Source organism: Dendropsophus ebraccatus, chromosome 1 (assembly GCF_027789765.1).
Source record: "Dendropsophus ebraccatus isolate aDenEbr1 chromosome 1, aDenEbr1.pat, whole genome shotgun sequence".
Lineage (NCBI taxonomy): Eukaryota > Metazoa > Chordata > Amphibia > Anura > Hylidae > Dendropsophus > Dendropsophus ebraccatus.
Genome location: NC_091454.1, coordinates 166702112 through 166721962, shown reverse-complemented (window position 1 = coordinate 166721962; position 19851 = coordinate 166702112). Strand labels below are relative to the sequence as shown.

Genomic DNA, 19851 nt, shown 5'->3' with positions numbered 1-19851 from the left:
AGGAGCGTCTTAAGGGCCCTGTCCAATGTAGCTGTGTACTCTGCTGGGATAGCGTAGTTGAGAAGAGAAGAAGATACTCATACTAACGTATAGATAACTTGGATCTGACCACCTTATGTCCTAGATTGTTGAGATACCCATCCTACTAAGGTAGTATGAGGTCCCAGGTACCTGCGCTGGGTTGAGCAGACCTACCGAAACTTTTCAGAACAGCCGTGCGTTACTGTGGGATACATAGGCTAACTGCAGCTTTGTCCCACTGGGGTCAGTACCTAACTCAGGTATGCTGCCCTGTGTCTTGTAGAAAGTATCCCTGGCATGCACAAGGTGATCCTCAGAGGACATCCTTTCCTCCTAGGGGGTCTAGCACTGCATGCCAGCGGTGGTCACTTACATAGAGAAATAAGTGTAAGTCTCTTGGTCCATGGCAAAGGTCCTGGCCTGAACCAGGCCCTGGCTTTACTGCAGCATGAACGGTTTTTCGTGTTGCCCTCTCTAGTGACCGAAACTGAAGAAGACCCTCCCACCAAAAACTAGCTCCTTTTTATAGGGACATCTTAGCTAGTGTAGGATTGGTTTGGCTGTGTTTGTGAGAAAAAGAAGAGGTGTGATAGGGCAGAAGAAGACGGAAACAGGCCTGCACCTGTGATAGGAGGAAAACAAACATCTGACCAATACAGTTAACCCAATGTTTCCTTCCGCTGTGCACACTATAAGACATACAGAAAACACTGTAGTGACACCTAGTGGGGAAACACACACAATACACTTTTCTTTAATCCCATTGTGGAAACATGCATAAAAGACTATGTGGCACACCTGTTCGGGGACACTATACTTAATCAATCACTACTGTTAAAGGGATCCAGTGTAAACCAGAAATTATGATCGGCAAAAATAGATTGAACTGTAAAAAAATTGTTACTTATTTTAAAGGAGGCAAAAAGAAATAGGCTGTTAAGATATTACAAACATGTAAGCCGGCCTGACTGGTAAAGCTCAAGGTATTTCCTTATCTCTCAACAATCCATCTAATAAAAGTATTAAGAGAACTTTGAGTAAAATAACACAATGCTTGTGGCATCAATGTCCATATCCTTTGTCTGTTGCAATCTTTTTCCTTGTGATGTCTATAAATGCTCCTGTAACATCCTTGTTTCTTAAAGTATATATCAAGGGATTGAGCACTGGGGTTACAACAGTGTAGAACAAGGTGGCCATTTTATCTTGGTTGGCTACATGGGTTGATCCTGGTCTCATGTACATGAATATAATGGTGCCATAAAACAGGGATACAACTATAATATGTGAAGCACAGGTGGAGAAGGCCTTCCTCCTCCCCACAGATGTGCTGATCTTCAGTATACTGGAAATGATGTAACCATATGTGATGAGGATAAGGAAAAATGGACCCATCACCACCAACATAGCAAAGAAGAAAACAACTGTCTTATTAAGAGATATATCTGCACAGGCCAGCTCCAGCACTGATGGGACCTCACACAAAAAGTGATTTATTACATTGGGACCACAATAGGACAATTGCATTGCAAATACTGTGTGTACAAGTGAGTTTATTGTGCCTCCAATCCATGAGCCAGTTGCCATCCTAATGCAGAAGACAGGATGCATAATAGTAGTGTAGTGTAATGGAGAACATATAGCCATGTAGCGATCATAGGCCATTGACAACAAAAGGTAACACTCCGTTCCTCCTAAAGAGAGAGCAATAAACATCTGAGCGACACAACCAGTAAAAGATATGCTTTTCTTCACCGACAAGAAATTTTTGAGCATTTGAGGGACAATACTGGATGTGAACCAGATGTCCAAAAAAAACAGATTACTCAAGAAGAAATACATAGGAGTCTGAAGCCGGGAGCTTATTCTGCTGAGAGTAATAATGATTATGTTACCAATCAGTGATACAATGTAACAAGATAAAAATACAACAAATAACGCTATCTGAATGTCCTTCTGGTTGGTCAGTCCAAGAAGAATAAATTCTTCAATTGCTCTTTGTTTGGAGATGTTCATTCCAGTGATAGTATTGGGTAGAATCATTTTCTTCCACATTCCATTTTTAAAAACTCATTAGACTCCTATAAAATAATTGATATTAAAGCACCTATACCAATTAACAAACAACATTATGATACCATTTGTTTAGCTGTATCTATGTAACACCGCTCCGTCACTGACTGGCTGAGCGGACTTGAAACGTCACGTCTCAAGCCCTCGTCAGAGACCAGGAAGCTGCCTGGCAGCGGGGACCTGAGTGCCGCGTTACGTGACCCGCAGCTGGAACCGGGGAGGTGAGTGGACGTTGCTGCCCTCAGCCACCTCCTCCCCGGCCAGACCAAATCTCCCCCCCGTCGGAGTTCCCCTTTAATAAATCAGTCACAAGATATTGGAACAAAATACACACCAATGCCCATTAGAATAGTTGCACACATTAGACTTCTTAGTAAATTTCCTCTTAGTGTTTTAGAGATGGCTTATGTAAATGTTAATGAAATCCATTTAAACACATAACAAGTTTGTTATGGAACATTGCATCCATTTAATAAAAAGTAAAAAGTTTGGTATAATACTTTATTAACAATACATATCTTAAGTGAGTTAGCCCAAGATTCAATGTTATCACCAATCCACAGTATAGAGGATATCTAGCTGATCAGTAGGGGTTTGATGTCTGTAACCCTAACTGATGAGAAGAACAGAGGTCCTTATCCCCTCCGTGACTGGTGAGGCAGTGCACATGGTCAACCTCCACTTCATTTATTCTTTCTGGGATTTCCATAGATGGGACTTCCTGCTGTTCCATTCACTCAGAAGACAAGTGACTTTAGTTCTCCTGATCAGTGGGGTCCCAAGAGTCAGACCTCCAATAATCAGATAACTTTTAATCTTTAAAACAACTCTTTAATGCTATGTTCCCACAATGGGAAAATGACGGCCATTGTTCTGGACAGGCATTATTCTAGCACTAAAATATTCATGATCATTATTTGTGGTCTGTCCAGAGCAATGTTATCTGAAATCACCTATGTAATAAAAAAGGGTCCGCTTCTTCATATATATATATATATATATATATATATAGCCTAATAGGATGCTTAATCACAGCATAATGTGGTATTGTAACTTTCAACTGTACTTTTAAAGTGATACTGTCACCCCCTTACTCTATGAGCAGTTCTCCGCACCATCCAGAAGGTTAAATGCTGCACCATTCGTATATACCTTTAAAAAACTTGTCTGTGTCTTCTTTATGCTATAAAATCTCTTGTGGACAGTGTCAACTAGGCAGGACTTAGCAACTGTTGACCCCCCTCTCCATGCCAGATGAGGCAAGGAGAGGCGGCTCAATGGATGTTAAAGGAAACCTGTCACGCCGGGGATGGGGTTGAAACGGACATTAAAATACAATAAAGCATTTCATACTTACCATCTAGGTCCCGTTTACGCTGTCGCTTCTGGTCCGGTGGCGGAGAAATCGGCGATTCTTCTTTTCCCGCCCGATATTCAAATAAGGAGAGATGAGTCCAACGTCCATAGAGAATTGAAGATGAGTCCGGCGAATTCATGAGGTCTTCTTAGCTCCGCTGCCCATCCACGCCTTCTTCTTCTTGATTGACAGTCTTTAGTCTTCAGGTCTCGTCCAGATCCCACGCCGCAAGCGCATCCTGTCTTTTCTTCTCGACTTCTACTGCGCATGCGCGGGACGCAGGGAAGCTCTGCATTAGCTTCAACTGCGAATCTGAACTAGCTTCAGGAGCGACGCGCGTGCGCGGGATCCGGCGAGAAGATGCAGAAGAGGACAGACGTCAATCAACGGCCGGAGGAGGGAAGAAGGATGGACTTCAGCGGCGATGGTGCTCATTAGCATAAAAAAGAGGATGAAGATTTCTCAGTGGAAAGGACGTGATCCAGGACGGGACCAGGACCGGAATGGTAAGTATAAATAACTTTATTACAGGGTATGCTTGCTTTGCCCAGCGGCCACAGGGTGACAAATCTCCTTTAAGCCCCACTTTAGTTACACTGTCCAACAATGATAAAAGCATATAGGAAAACTACGGTGCCAGTATCACTTTAATCTCAATAGCCTATCATTTACAAATCTGCATCTGCTGCTAGTAAGCAAATATGTTGTTTACAAATACACAGAAGCATTACAGGTCCACAGGAAATTCTTATACATTGTTGAAGTTTCTTATAGCGCATATAAAAAAAATTCCTTTATTTCTATATCTTGCCACCACAAAAAAATAATAAAAATGAAAATGTTATAGGTACCCCAAAATAGTAACATTAATATCTTCTCCTACAAAAAAAAAAAAACAAGCCCAACACACCTCTGTCAATCAAGAAATAAAATTTCCTATTAAGTGGGAACATAGCCTATGGCAATACATAAAGAAAGTATTTTTACAAGACCTCTGTGGCTTTGACCATTTACAAAAATAGTGGTTCCTCTATGCCTCTAGGTTCCTGTCTTTGTTGTGTGAATGGATCTGCAGTATTCACACTGGACTGTTCAAGATAGCCAGGGGCTGTAATACGCCAGCTCCTCCACTATCTTATTAGACCACTAGACTTTGAATGCAAAGGCAGTGCACAGGCATCACCACTGCTTTACCCACACAGGAGCTCTCAGGACCCCCATTCTGGTGATCAGTAGGGTTGCAGAAGACGGACCTTCGCAAGTCCAAAAAAAATAATAATAAATATATATATATATATATATATATATATTTATATTTGTTGTTACTGTAATTGCATCAACTGACAGGATGAAGTTATATGGCAAAAAGAACACCATAAAACAAAACTCAAAAATGTGTGTAATTGCTTTGTATTTCATCCCCATCCTCCAAATAAAAACTTTCTGAAAATACAGTATATGGTACACTAAAATAAAACTTGTTCTAGAAAAAAACAAGCACTCATATGACAACATTAATAGAAACATTATTAAGTTATGGCTTTTAGGAAGTTGAGGCTAAAAAATTATTTTGCATTTTGAAAACAAGAATGCAAAATTAGGCCATGGGATCAAGCCAAAGGTTGATAATTCTAGTGCCAAGCTTTCCCAAGCATACACGCCAGTGTGAACTGCATTTCCATAAACAGTTCCCTGATACATATTTAAATGAGGCCTACATTTATAGGGTGTGCATCTTCAGTGGCACAAGTGCTATGCAGAATACCATGCAATTAAATGGCATATCTGTGGAGAAATTACATGATGTTCAAGAAGTTCTGGAAAACCTGGAGGGATGTAGATTACAAAATGGTGTCACTTGATAAGGGTCCCCACTGTACTGGTACCTGAGGGGCTGTGTATTTATGACTTAGACCCCTCAAACTATTCCAGCAAAATCTGCACTAAAAAAGGCACTCCTTCTCTTCTGAGCTCTGCTTTCTGCCCAAACAGCAGTATAAAATCACATTTGGGGTACTACTATAGCAGAATGCACATATTATTAGGAAAAGAGAATTGAGGAGGGATGTTTTTCTGTGGGGGAGGGGGGAGGAGGAGTTGTTCTATGAATGCACTAGGGTCACACATGCCATTCTGGTCCAGTACTAGCATTTTGCTTAAAGGGAACCAATCAGCTCAATTGGGCTGATATTGTTCCCTGCATCACTGTATAAAGCTGCTGTGCAGCTTGTGGTGTGTACTGGCCGCAGCTGCAGTAGCTGTTTTATTTGGAAGAAAATTAATTTTTATTCCCCCGGCAAGTGGCAGGCAGAGGCGGGCCCGTTACTGGCCTTTCTGCCAGTCAATCATCCCTCCCGAGTGCACTGGCAGGCAGAGAGAGGTGACTACACACAGTCGGGGACTCGCATAGATAACCTTTGCCTTTGCCTCCCGTGCGGTTGGAAAAAAACGTCATTTTCTCCCGTATAAAGCTTCTGCTGTAGCCGCCACTGGTATGTGCCGCGAGCTACACAGCAGCTTTATACAGTGATGCAGGGAATCATATCAGCCCAATCGCACTCATTGGTTCCCTTTAAATACCCATAGTAGGTGAAAAGATGGGACAGGCCACTATGAAGTTACTTACATGCTACTTAAGAAATTGCCTATGGCAGGTTTTGAAACACCTCTTGCTAAATGATCCAACTGGGTGAGACACCCTATGAATAATATAATCCAACAAAGTTGTACTATGTGCAAAAAGCTATACAACTATTATAGAACATACTTTCAAGGAAATTACTGAGGAAAGACGGACTTTTACATCTTTGGCAAAGCACATGGAAAAATAGAAGCTCACAGTGTGGTGAGTGGTTTTGTGGCTGTGTGCTCAAGCCAACCTGTTTTTATAATCCAGAAAATGAGGTTACTTCTGCAATGTAAGGTAAATTAAAAACCTAAGCTGTAGATCTAAGCTCTAAGAAGAGTTTGGGTGCATATGGTGGTGCACATAGTTACTCAGTAAAATGGGTAATTCGTTGGGGGGGGGGGGCTCAATTCAGAGTGGCACAGTTTCTGGAAAAATGACCTCTTAGATTATGTTCTTTCAGAGATTTCTATGTCTGTCCCACCTAAACCATGCATACTGTATTATGCAGAAACACATCAAGACCAGCAGAACCTTCTGACTCTGCACTACTGCTTCCAGATATATTGTTCCCACAACATGAGCTTCTGACACTGAAAATATGCAGAGTGGTGCACCACGTTCTATAAAAGTCCAGCAGTGAACATTCCAATAGAAAAAAGAAGAAACGGGCCCAGGGTGTAATCTTCCTTTATTTCATTCAGAAGATTAATTCAGGATAAAACTTGCAGGGAGAAGGAGCATGATTCAGCGTTCTCAGCTGAGAACGCTGGAACCATGCTCCCACTCCCTGCAAGTATTATCCTGAATTGATCTATGAAATAAAGGAAGCTTAAACACAGTTGGGTGAGTGCCCATTCCTTCTTTTTCCATTGGAATGTTTGATGCAAAAGCATATACACTCAGACAAATGAAACAGTCTTTGTCCCATATCTGCTGTGTGTGAACATACCCTTATTATCCTATTATCCTTATTAAGTACCACTAGGCAAACAGTAATAAAAAAGTATATACGAACATGGAGAGAAAGAAGCTGCTGCACCTCACACCTATGACTGACACAAATGCCTCTTGGCTGCATTTAAAAAACAACGCCAGGATGTTGGTATATAATTTGATCAATCCATATTGCCTCATGTACCACGTGCCGGTCCCCTGGCCCACAAGAGTCCGTACACTAAATCAGCACTGTGTCAGCGACCCAGCAAGGCAAGCGACAACAGGGGATGGGGGCCTCAGAATAGCCCTACAACCCCAATGTCACAGGACCAACCCACTGGGCCCCCCCCCCCCCCCACACCCTGCAGGCACCGCTGGCCTGCAGGCGGACGCCAAGCAACCCAAGTGTGAACAAGGTGTTACCACTCACCATATACTAAAAAAGTATATACTGCTATACTGAAGCGATTGTAGGACCATTTTTATCATCTTATATTACAGGATTTTAGGATTACTTGATGCTAAAAACTGAAACACATAACTTATAGCATGTCATACATGTCTGAACTAGGACTGCCAGAATCAATTCACACTATGTCTAAACTAATGTTCCCGTAGAGGTTTCTAGACAACTGTATGCCAAAAATGAATGCTTTGGGCAAATGTTTTGCCAATAGAGGAGCCTGGTATTCTGACTCCTAACAGTCATGCAACTCTATAATTGTAAATCATGATAACTGAAAGCACTCTATGTGTGACTGGACCTTTAGGGGGGGAATTTATTAATAAAAAAAAGTTGTATTTTGTGGTGTAAAATGGCCTGATGCGAATATATGTCTTTTCACAGTTTTTTCACTGTTTCACCGTTTGCAAATAAATATTCGCATTGGGCCATTTTACGCCCGTTGTGCCAGGGGGCGGGGAGGGGTGTGGAGTTGGTGGAATGGGGGTGTGGTCTCTGGGTCCGCTGCATCTATCATTCGCTCACACTGGTGCAGCAGCATTGCGCCTCTAAATACATCTGTAAACTGTCCGCGATGCGGGTACATTTAAGCCTGACGCCGGACTTAATAAATGTCCCCCTTAGCGTTCAATTGTCAAATGTATGCCAAGAATAAATGCTTTTAGCAAATATTGTGTCAGTGTAGGTCCTTAGCATCATGCAGCCTCAACTATATTGAACATTGTAGTTAGGTATGCTTTTTAATATAATTTTTATTGCAGTCAGACATATGCAATAATACATCCAGATGCAGATGTACACCCCATAGGTTATAAGGTGCCAGGGGAGCTCTTGTAGTAGTCACAGAACTCTAATTATAATCCAGTGTTATGTTGAAGTACATGGAGCACATATAGGGAGGCAGCAGCAGATATACATTAGTGTTAGTGCAGCCTTTTATTTAGTACTAGACATTTTGGCCTCAATGGACCTTTCTCAGAGGGGAGTCTAAGTTACATGTGGTGAGCTTGGACTTCTTATAGATTAATAAAACACTGGAATATAATTGCAAATGTTTTTATTTTAAATGCCATGGAATATGCAATAGGATAGTCATCCATTTGGCTATGTTCACACAACATCAAAAAAAGAGAAAAGGTGTCTGCTTTTTCTATTAAAAAAGAGGTCTGTTATTGCCGCCATTCAACTGACTGCAATGCATTTAAGGCAAAGGCATGACGGACGTCCAATGCACACAGTGTATAAAATAATGGACGTTATCTGTGCGGACGTCAAAATAACGATCAAGGCAACTATTTTCTAACGTCTTTTCTAAACAGCGGACATTATTTTTTAGTTGTTTACAAACAGTTTTTCTTTTTTCACTGTCATTTCTCCATTTTTACTATTAAATTCAATGGACTTTTCAATTAAAGACACACCCAAAGGCCAATTAGTCCACCTAATGGTGCGTTTACACAGAGAGATTTATCTGACAGATATTTGAAGCCAGGAACGGACTATAAAGAGAGAAAAGGTCATAAAGGAAAGACTGGGATCTATCCTCTGCCTTTGGCTTAAAAAATCTGCCAGATTAATCTCTCTGTATAAATGCACCATAATGGAGATTTATCTGGTAGGTTTTGGAAGCCAAAGTCAGGAATTGATTTCAAAACGAGGAGAGATCTCAGTCTTTCCTTTATGACCTGTTCTCTGTCTATAGCCTGTTCCTGGCTTTGGCTTCAACAATCTGTCAGATAAATCTCTCTATGTAAACGCACAATAAACTAGAATAATGTCCCAGCCGCTGTTATTACACTGTTGGGCGGCCAATGCTCAAAATATAGACAAAAAAAACCTTGTGGGAACATAGTCTATGTCTGTACATTCAATCGGACAATATGTCATACCAATACCACACATGAGTGTGGTGTGTATTTAGCCTGCATTTTTTTTTTTTTTTTTTACTCAGTAAAATATACTCAGAAATATATATATATATATATATATATATATATATATATATATATATATATATATACACACATACATACATACTCAGTATGTATTTACTTATGTTTTCTAATCCACAGATTATTAAAAGTTACTTTGGTTATAGTCCTGATAGAAATAACAGGAAATTCAGCACCAGCCAGATTAAAACATAATTTTTATTAAATCCATGTTAAAAACTAAGGGCACAAAACAAAACAAAACAAAACAACAACCCTTGCATCAATGCGTTTCATTGATGCTATGTACATAATAAACATCATAGATACTTACACATTACCTGTGGTATCCAGATGCAAGGTGTTTACCCAGTGATAGTTACCTGCAATGATGTAAAAAAAGGAAATTTGATTAGAATTGAATCTCCTGATTTCTTCTAACAATCTTTTCAGTATTATAAATGCCAAAGCGTCTACTTTAAAGGTAAACTACAGATTCAAGTCCTTAGAGGTCATGGTCTGGTTTATGTTAAATCAGAGTTTGTAGGAAGCTCAGGTTCTGTAATGAGCGCATTATAAGCTGCAGCTAAACTGACTATAGTTACATAAGGGATTGTGTCCCAAAGGGCAGAAGGGAAGGTTCAACTTTATAATTAGAGTCTCAGAAACATTGTTGTCTGTAATGAAGTTGGTATATTTTACATTCTACTTATCAAAAAGTTTTTAGTAGTATAGAGCAATTGTGTTCATGGATTAGAAATGTACAAAGAGTTCTAATAAAGATGTTTAGCAGTTTTGGTTTAATGTTTTATTAGTATGCAACAAAAACAAAAAAACAATAGAATATATCTCCATACATAGTTAATACTGCACTTATTTCAGAAGTGGATACAACTGTATCCAGCCAGTACCAAAGTTTCTCAAACTTGTTTTGTTGCCTTACCAGATAGACCAAAGTGATGTCTGTGCTCACCATTTGTTGTAAAAATTTGCCAAAATTGAATATTGCCTGATTTACACAAAAATTTGTTTGTATGCAATTCGTGAATATTTGCGAAATTTGCTTTAATATTCAAAAACTTTGCAAAACTAAGTTCCGTGTAATTCGCTCATCTCTACTTATATAATTTGTCTGACACAGTTCTTTTTCTTCTGATGTTGATGAATGCTCCTGTGACATCCTTGTTCCTCAGGGTATATATCAAAGGATTCAACATTGGTGCTATAACACTGTAAAATAAAGCAGCCATTTTATCTTGGTTGGCTACATGGGTTGATCCTGGTCTCATGTACATGAATATAATGGTGCCATAAAACAGGGATACAACTATAATATGTGAAGCACAGGTGGAGAAGGCCTTCCTCCTTCCCACAGATGTGCTGATCCTCAGTATGCTGGAAATGATGTAACCATATGTAATGAGGATAAGGAAAAATGGACCCATCACCACCAACATAGCAAAGAAGAAAATAATCGTCTTATTAAGAGATATATCTGCACAGGCCAGCTCCAGCACTGACGGGACCTCACAGAAAAAGTGATTAAGTACATTGGGACCACAATAGGGCAATTGTATTGCAAAAACTGTGTGTATAAGTGAGTTTATTAGACCTCCAAACCATGAACCAGCTGCCATCTTAATGCAGAAGACAGGATGCATAATAGTAGTGTAGTGTAATGGAGAACATATAGCCACATAGCGGTCATAGGCCATAGACAACAGAAGGTAGCACTCCGTTCCTCCTAGGGCGAGATGAATGAACATCTGAGCGACACAACCAGTAAACGATATGCTTTTTTTTACTGACAAAAAGTGTGTGAGCATTACAGGAACTATTACTGATGAATGACAGATATCCAAAAATGACAAGTGACTCAAGAAGAAATACATAGGAGTGTGAAGCCGGGAGCTTATCCTACTGATCACAATGATGAATGTGTTACCTTTAAGTGATATAATGTAACATGGTAAAAATATCACAAATAATAATATCTGAATATCTGGGCGGCTGGTAACTCCAAGGAGAATGAATTCATGAACTCTGGTGTAGTTCCATGTGTCCATGTCAGTACCTGCAGTCTATAGATTCTGTAGATAAAGGAATATACAAAGATGTCATAGTAGCTAAGTTAGTCGTAAAAAAATCTCTCTTCCAAACTCACACTAGGTAATACAAAAAATGCCACTTGCTTTATTATATTCAGTGCATCTACAGTATACAAGGCATTCTGGGAGGAAACAAATAAGAACCGAGCTTGGAGTAGGCAGTATGAGAATGCATCAAAAACTTGTGTCTTCTTTCTGCTCTAGAATAAATTTATTGGTGGACAGGGCCACCTAGGCCGGGCTTCATGGTAGTTGGGCTTCCTCTCCCCAGACAGGAGATGGTGCCCAACTGCTTTGAAGCCCCGCCTAGGTGGCCCTGTCCACTAAAATGAAGCAAGAGTAAGGGGGTGACAGTATTACTTTAAGCTAGTCCCCTTTTCACATAAACCCTACACCTTTAGGCTATGTTCACATAAGGTCAAAAAAAGAAAAAAGACATCAGCTTTAAAAAGACATCCGTTATTGCCCCAATTTAACTGACTGCAATGCAATACATTGAAATCAATGGAATAACAGACGTCAATTGCCGGTCATTTCTACCTATTACATATTGTTGTTCTAATTTTTGTATATACTGACCAGACTTGTGAGATAATGGGTAAGATGTGATTTTTTACATGAGGTCTGTGCAATAATTGTGATGTATATTTATTGGTGAGCATAGGGTAGGAAATATGAGTAAGGCCGCATTCACACGTTCCATGTTCTGCACGGAACACGGACGTGGAATGCATGTAACGGACTTCCCCCCTGCCCAGGCAGCATCTGTAATTAGATGCTGGGAGCGGGGGAGCTGTATGCATATGCGCTGTGTTGTAATGACAGTGCCGTGGGGGGTGGGGGGAGTCCGTTACATGCATATCACGTCTGTCTTTCATGCAGAACATGGAACGTGTGAATGCAGCCTTAGAAGGGCTCACTAATGGTGCTCTTACAGGTGATACTAACAAGACACAACATAGTATCATGATAGTCTAATAAATAACTTGTTTTTTATTGTTGGAATCTTGTATAGATGTCGTTATTAGTTGCACTGTCATTTGCACCTTAGATATATTGCCTATAGCCCCATTAGGTCTTTTTATCTATCCCTCATCACAGTCTGGAATATTTCATGTTTTGAATTGCCTCTTGGTTTTACTTTGTATGTTATGTGTTATTAATAAAGATATTCATTTTTATATACGGATGTTGATCCCATTTTTGTGGATGTGTAAATATACAAAAATTTGAATAAAAAATGTAATAGGTTTCTGTAACACACATTAACAGTGCATACCTCCATAATTCTTTAAAATGACTGTCTGAATTAAGACTGTGAGAATCTGTTCACGCTATGGAGGAAATGTATCATTCAGTCTAATAGCTGTGTGCCTTCTTTTATTGCAATGTTCTTTTGTGTGAAATGTTTCTATCGTGTGCAAAAACCTTTTATGAATTTGCACAATTTTTCTAACTTGTGCAAGATCTCAAACGTGAGTAAATTGTTTACTAGGTCAAGAGGTGGTGAACAGCTGCGCAAAAATTTTGTTTAATTTTATGGTTAAATCCCTTTTTAGTAAACTAGATAAGGAACAAAACAATAGCACATAAGGCATTTGCATAGAAGGTATATCAGGTGACAAGGATCTGATCCATCAACATGGGTACACCAGAAGATATCTACAGGTGCAAAGGGAAAAAATAAACAGCTAAATTACAGAACATAAAACATAATAGGAGAGAAACAAGTGCCCTGCAAAATCGAGCAAAGTACTACTGGGATAAGCGTAAGTCCCTGAGGTGAAATAAGGTAAACTATTGGTTTCCCTGTCGCCATATTGTAGAAAAACAATGGCCAAATGTTGCCAATAACAATAATAACATCCGGTTTTAGTTATAAAGATAATAAGGAGAAGAGAAATGAAGACCCAGATACAAAGAGAAAAAAGGTAAAGTAAGAAGGAAAGAAGGAAAGGAGAGCAAAGAAGGGGTGGGAGAAGGAGAGGGAAGGAAGGGGAGAGAGGGACAGGAATAATCATAGGGGAGGATGACCACTTATGGAATATGAGTGAGCAATCAAATTCCCTATTGGAGCAAAACGCATAAAGTGTCTAAGCAGTCTCTTCTTTGCAAGAGAGGAAACTCCAGGTGACAAAGAAAGGAGTGCTATCTTAGGACTCGGAATTACGGATAAGGGGCCAACCTTGTTGTACAGCTGGAATACAGAGGCCCAGAACGTGGCGATTTTGGAGCAACTCCATCAAATGTGGAGATGGGAACCAACCGCTCTACCGCATCTTCAACAAGTGGAGGAATCGGAAGGGAACATGGAGTGCAACCGGTCAGGGCATCTGTACCACTTACTAAGTATTTTGTAATTCCTGTAAGAATACAATTTTTTGACAGTTCCTCTTCCGTTAAACAACAATCCAAATCATGTTCCCAGGAAAGGATAAAACCAGGTTTAGCATCCTCCGCTTCCACTGTACTTCTAAGCGCACCGTAGACTGAGGAAATCGTGTGGGTAGGAGGTTCTGATTGTGTGCATAACAGTTCAAAGGGAGTAAGATCTCTATGTATCTGGACTTTAGATGAGAGGGAGTTAAAGTAAAGGACCAAGCGGCCCCGAAGGAGCCAGGCGCCTGGAGGACTTGGCGGATCAGTAGCAAGAGGTCGCACTTGTCTACCCGAGAGCACCTGCCAGAAACGAGGTTTATTGTGCAATAGGATGTCTAAAATGGTCTGTGTGTCCGAATCTATAGGGAATTGTGGGTTGCTAAATAAAGGGGTAAGGGGACCCGGTCTGGAAGAAAGGCCCATTTTGCTAAAAAAGACGTCCCATATTGGCAAGAGTACTCTCGTCACGTAGGGAATGGTGGTGGCCATGGGACATTCAGAAGTGGGAATGCACGGTAGAGCAGAGGGATGAGCTTGGGAAATGGCCATTTTAAAAGCCACCCATCTCTTAGTGGTCCCGTGATGGCACAGATCCAAGACACAAGTACAAATGGCGGCCAGATAATAACATTTGTTTTGTGCAATTTTAATACTTTTGAGCAACTATAAATGAGTCTAATATAAAGGCACAGGGTAAAAAACGTAATTGAATAATAAAATAAAATTGCACACAAAACCTATTTAACCAACGAATAATCATTCATAAATCCCACTAGGTCACAAAAAAGGGTGCAAATCGGGAATATGCAGCTCCAAAAAAGTGCAAAAGCATGATAACTCTTGGGCTATGAATAAACTAATGTGCCCTTAGGATTTAGTCACACATACAATGTTCTCAGCTGCATGGTTTTGATGTTTTGTCTTACGAGCTTGAATAAAAACAAGGAGTAAAGCCAAAAACACGGCAACAAGACATGCAGCTGAAAACATTGTGCGGCTATGCTTACACATACTATTTCTGTCATTCTATTGGTCAAATGGCCAAAAACAGACTATGTGTGGTTGTGCCTTCTCTGTGTTTTCAACCCACTCTTGGCTTAGTTTTAAAAAAGACTAACCAGAAGACTGAATGAGATACTTTTCCGTGTAATATGTTCACACTGTGTAAAAGTAAAAGAGAAAAGCCGTCCGCTTTTTGTTTAGAAAAATAATGTCTGTTATTACTGAACTATAATTGAAGTTCACAGAATGAATTAAAGTCAATAGAATGACAGCAACCCAATACTCATAGGGGAGATTTATCAAACTGGTGTAAAGTAGAATTGTCTTAGTTGCCCCTAGCAACCAATAATATTCCACCTTTCTCTTTTCAAAGAATCTTTGAGGAATGAAAAGTGGACCTGGTTGCTAGGGGCAACTAAGACAATTCTACTTTACACAAGTTTGATGAATCTTCCCCAACGTGTATTGAACAAGGGATGATACTTGCACAAAGGTCAAATTAATGTTCACGACAATTATTCGCGGATGTTATTTTGCAAAAAGTTTGAATTATTTTTATTTGTTCACACGCTTTTTAAATTCACCATCCGTTCACCATCTTTACTAGTAAATGCAATGGACCTTTAAAAAAGAACAACACCCAGAAGGGCCTAAACTAGAATAATGTGCCAAAAGCCGTGACTGTAATGATAGGCCAAAAAATGCGAAATGAAAGACCCTGCAGCCTCAACTGTATTGATTGTCAGGTATGCTTATTAACCCCTTCATGTGAACCATACATATAAATACATTCCTGGTGCTCATGCCCCGTGCAGCAGGAGCATGTATATACGTTCCTGACAACAGGGGCTTTTGATGTGCGCGGGACCGTTGCAGTGAGAGCAGTCCCACATACATCAGTGTGTCTGGGGCTGGAGATAATGACAGGCAGATGAGATCCTGCAGCTGCTTGTCATTAATCCATTAAACACTGCAATCTATAGCGATTGTGACGTTTAAGGTAATCAGTGACAGGACAAGCTCCTGTCACTAACTGATCGGGACCCCCACTCCCAATCACTTGTACTGACGGCATTCTGTGTGTAGAGTCCGCTCTCAGGCAGTCACCTTATACAGTTCGCCAATAACATTGATTTATGCTATACTATGGCATAGATTAGTATAAGCAATCTAATGATTGCATATTTTACAGTGAATAAAAGTGTAAAAAAAAAGAAAAAAGTGTAATAAAAAAGTTTTTAAAAATATTTTTAAAAAACCCTTATAAACACCCCAATAAAAGTTTAATATATCTCCTTGCCCATTATAAAAATATGTAAAAAAATAAATAAACATATTACATATTGTAGCATGCGGAATTGTCCGATCTATTGAAATATAACATTATTGTTCCCGCATGGTGAAAGACGTAAGAGAAAAAAAAAAGGCAAGGAGGAACATTGCAATATTTGACACCAATGACCTCGGTCATGAAGGGGTTAATATATTTTTATTGCAGTCAGACATATGCAATAATAAATCCAGATGCAGGTGTACACCCCTGAGGTTATAAGGTGATAGGGGAGGTGTTGTAACAGTCACACAACTCTAATTATAATCCAGTGTTTTGTTGCAGTATATGGAGCAGCAGATATACATTAGTGTTAGTGCTGCCTTTTATTTAGTACTAGACATTTTAGTTTCATTGGACCTTTCTCAGAGGAGAGTCTAAGTTGCACATGGTGAACTTGGAATGAATAGGCATACATTTTTATGTTCGAATGAGCAATGTGAAATAATCACAATGAATGTGGTGTGTATTTACCCTGCATGTATGAGATTTTGGTTCTTCATATACTCAGTATATATATTAGCTATGCTTTATAATACACAGACAAAATGATAAAATGATTTTGCAGCAAATCCGCTGTACCATTACAGTCTATAGCCCTGCATTCTGACAGTGGATTTTCATTCCACTAATAGAATGTAGTGAAAGCCATATTTAACTAATTATCTGCCGTTAAAAATAATGAACAGCAAATGGTTACCTGCCCACGCTCCCTCGTCATGCTCTTGCTTCAGCCTCCAGGTCCCTGCTCAGCCTGGCCATAGATTGTAATGTTACTGAGTATTGCAGCAGATTTGCGGCAAAACTTGCAGTGTGAAATCCGCTGCAAACTCGGTATGTGCTAATGCCCAGGAAATCCAGCACCAGTTTCTATATCCAATGTACATTGAAAGCTTTTTTTTTCCAGATCCATGTTAAAAACTGAGTGCTTAACGTAAAAAGAACCCCTCCCATTTATGCATTCAAGCTCCAAGGCTCTCCATCATGGCTCTATGCATAATGAACATGACTTGAATAAATACTTACGCATTACCTGTAATAACCTGAAGCAGGGTCTGTTTACCCAGTGATGGTTGCCTGCAGTAATGTAGAGAAACAAAGAAGAAGAAGAAAAAAAAAGGAGATTTTATTACAATGTGATCTCCTTACTTCTCCTTATAGTCTGGGTAGTATGATAAGTGCACACCATGTTTAAATATCAGCCAAAGTGGTCTACTTTAAAATGGTAGGCTACAGATTTATGTCCTTAGGCAATGTGGTCAGGTTTATTTCAATTCCGAATTTGTAGGAAGGTTCTGTAATGAGCGCATTATAAGCTGTAGCTAAACTGTTTATACAGTAGGTACATAAGGGATTGTGTCCCAAAGGGCAGAAGGGAAGGTTCAACTTTTTAATTAGAGTCTCAGAAACGTTATTGTCTGTAAAGTAGTTGGTATATTTTTCATTCTACTAGTTGAAAAACTTTTAGTAGTATAGATCAAGTACATTCAGTGATTAGAAATGTACACAGAGTTCTAATAAAGAACTTTTGCAGTTTTGATTTAACGTTTTATTAGTATGTAAATAAAAATACAAGTTTCTAATATAAACAGTCTGTAGGCCAGCTCACCTGCCGTGGTATTGCCCTTGGTGCACGGTAAGACCCGGAGCCAGGGTCACAGCCTACAAAAAGGAAAAGTCCAGCACCAAAATGGCAAATCCTATAAAGCTTAGTCTTTATTGTAATTCTTCCCATCAGGTAGATGTAGGTACCTGATGTGAAGAATTACAATAAAGACTAAGCTTTATGGGATTTGCCATTTTGGTGCTGGACTTTTCCTTTTTGTAAGTTTCTAATATAATACAGTACATTAGGACGTACTGTTGTTTACATTTATACAGTGAATCGTACACTCATCTGAAGAGTGGACGATATCCACTTAGTATGCTATAATATAAACACCCAATGCTATACAAAAGCAGTTCTATACAGAAATAATAATAAAAATAATAAAGTGCAATGTGCTTGTCAGGACCGGACTGGGACTAAAAAGCAGCCCCGGCAGTCTAAAGGTCCTATTCCACCAACAGATCTGACAACAGACTATCTGCCCAGGAGTAGATTTGAATAGAGGAGAAATCCAGTCTTTCCTTTATGACCTGTTCTCTGATTATAGTCTGTTCCTGGATTTGGCTTCAAATCTTTGGCAGATAATCTGTCGTCAGACCTGTTGGTGGAATAGGGCCTTAACCCTACCAGCCCACATACAATACCCCTGGTGTTTGTTTGCAGTGCCCTCACAAGGTACGATTAACCTAGCAGCCAGGCCGCACAAATGATGATGATTCTGTGTTAAGGCCCTTTTACAAGGGCTGATTATCAGCCGAATGAGCATTTCTAGCATTGCTCCTTGCCAATAATCAGCTCTTGTACCGCTCTTAAAGGGACAGTGTCACATTTTTGAAAAATTTTTAATAAAAGGTGATAAGAAAAAATAAGTGTGTTGTATTTTTTTTTTTTTTTTTTTTACATAAGGCTTGGGTGTTTTTATCAAATGAATGTTTGCACAGGGGGCTGCCATGTTTATAGTGTCTGTGTGTGACGTCATTTCACGACACACACACAGACACTATACGGCACCTCCTTAACATTGAAGTGAACCGACGGAGTCCGTCTGGTTCACTTACACTGGAGGCTCCGTCACTGTGTACTGCGCATGTGCATGGACATGCGCAGTACACAGCTGAATTACAAGGGGCGGGATGGCGGCGCCATTTTCTTGAAGGACCTGGCCAGCTAGAGGCACGAGAACGAGGGAGGAGAGAGACCGCACAGTGAGTTGGCAGAACTGTGTGTGTAGGTCTCTCCCCTCCCCACACACAGTGTCGAACTGGGCAACTCCCCCCACTAACAGTCCCCCCCCCAGTACAGTACAGCGCCGCGGTGAGCTTCATGCACGGACAGGCTGTAATACACTGTCCCGGAAGCTCACAGCTGCCGGCTCTCGGTGCCCGGACATGTGACATCGCGGCGCTACTGAGCAGGAGAGAAGTCCGGGCACCAAGAGGCTGCAGCTGTGAGCTTCTGGGACAGTGTATTACAGACGGTCCGTGCATGAAGCTCACCGCAGCGCTGTACTGTACCTGTAGCTGTACTCACCGCGGCCCCATACTGAGCTTCAGGGCCGGTGTATTACAGCCTGCCTCTACCGCGCCCTCTCCCTGTGCCCCCCACTGCTCCCCGTGCTACATCAGCTGCTCCCTCAGCCTCTCATCTCTGTCACCCCAGCCTCACACTCCAGCCTCTCCCAGCCTCTACCCCCCTGTCACCCCAGCCTCTACCCCCCTGTCACCCCAGCCTCGCACCCCAGCCTCTACCCCCCTGTCACCCCAGCCTCGCACCCCAGCCTCTACCCCCCCTGTCACCCCAGCCTCTACCCCCCCTGTCACCCCAGCCTCGCACCCCAGCCTCTACCCCCCTGTCACCCCAGCCTCTACCCCTGTCACCCCAGCCTCTACCCCCCTCGTCACCCCAGCCTCTACCCCCCCCCGTCACCCCGGCCTCTACCCCCCTGTCACCCCAGCCTCGCACCCCAGCCTCTACCCCTGTCACCCCAGCCTCTACCCCCCCTATCACCCCAGC

General features: G+C 40.9%; 2 protein-coding genes across 2 annotated transcripts; both read right to left on the bottom strand.

Moving 5' to 3' along the window:
- Nucleotides 1-1083: 1083 nt before the first annotated feature.
- LOC138783636 (olfactory receptor 2G3-like) lies at nt 1084-2037 on the bottom strand. Its single transcript, XM_069958581.1, has one exon. It carries the CDS (start codon nt 2035-2037, stop codon nt 1084-1086), a length of 954 nt encoding a protein of 317 aa, XP_069814682.1.
- Nucleotides 2038-10525: 8488 nt separating this feature from the next.
- On the bottom strand, nt 10526-11476 carry LOC138783630 (putative olfactory receptor 2B8). The gene has a single exon (XM_069958566.1). The coding sequence runs from the start codon at nt 11474-11476 to the stop codon at nt 10526-10528; it is 951 nt and encodes a 316-aa protein (XP_069814667.1).
- Nucleotides 11477-19851: the final 8375 nt, after the last annotated feature.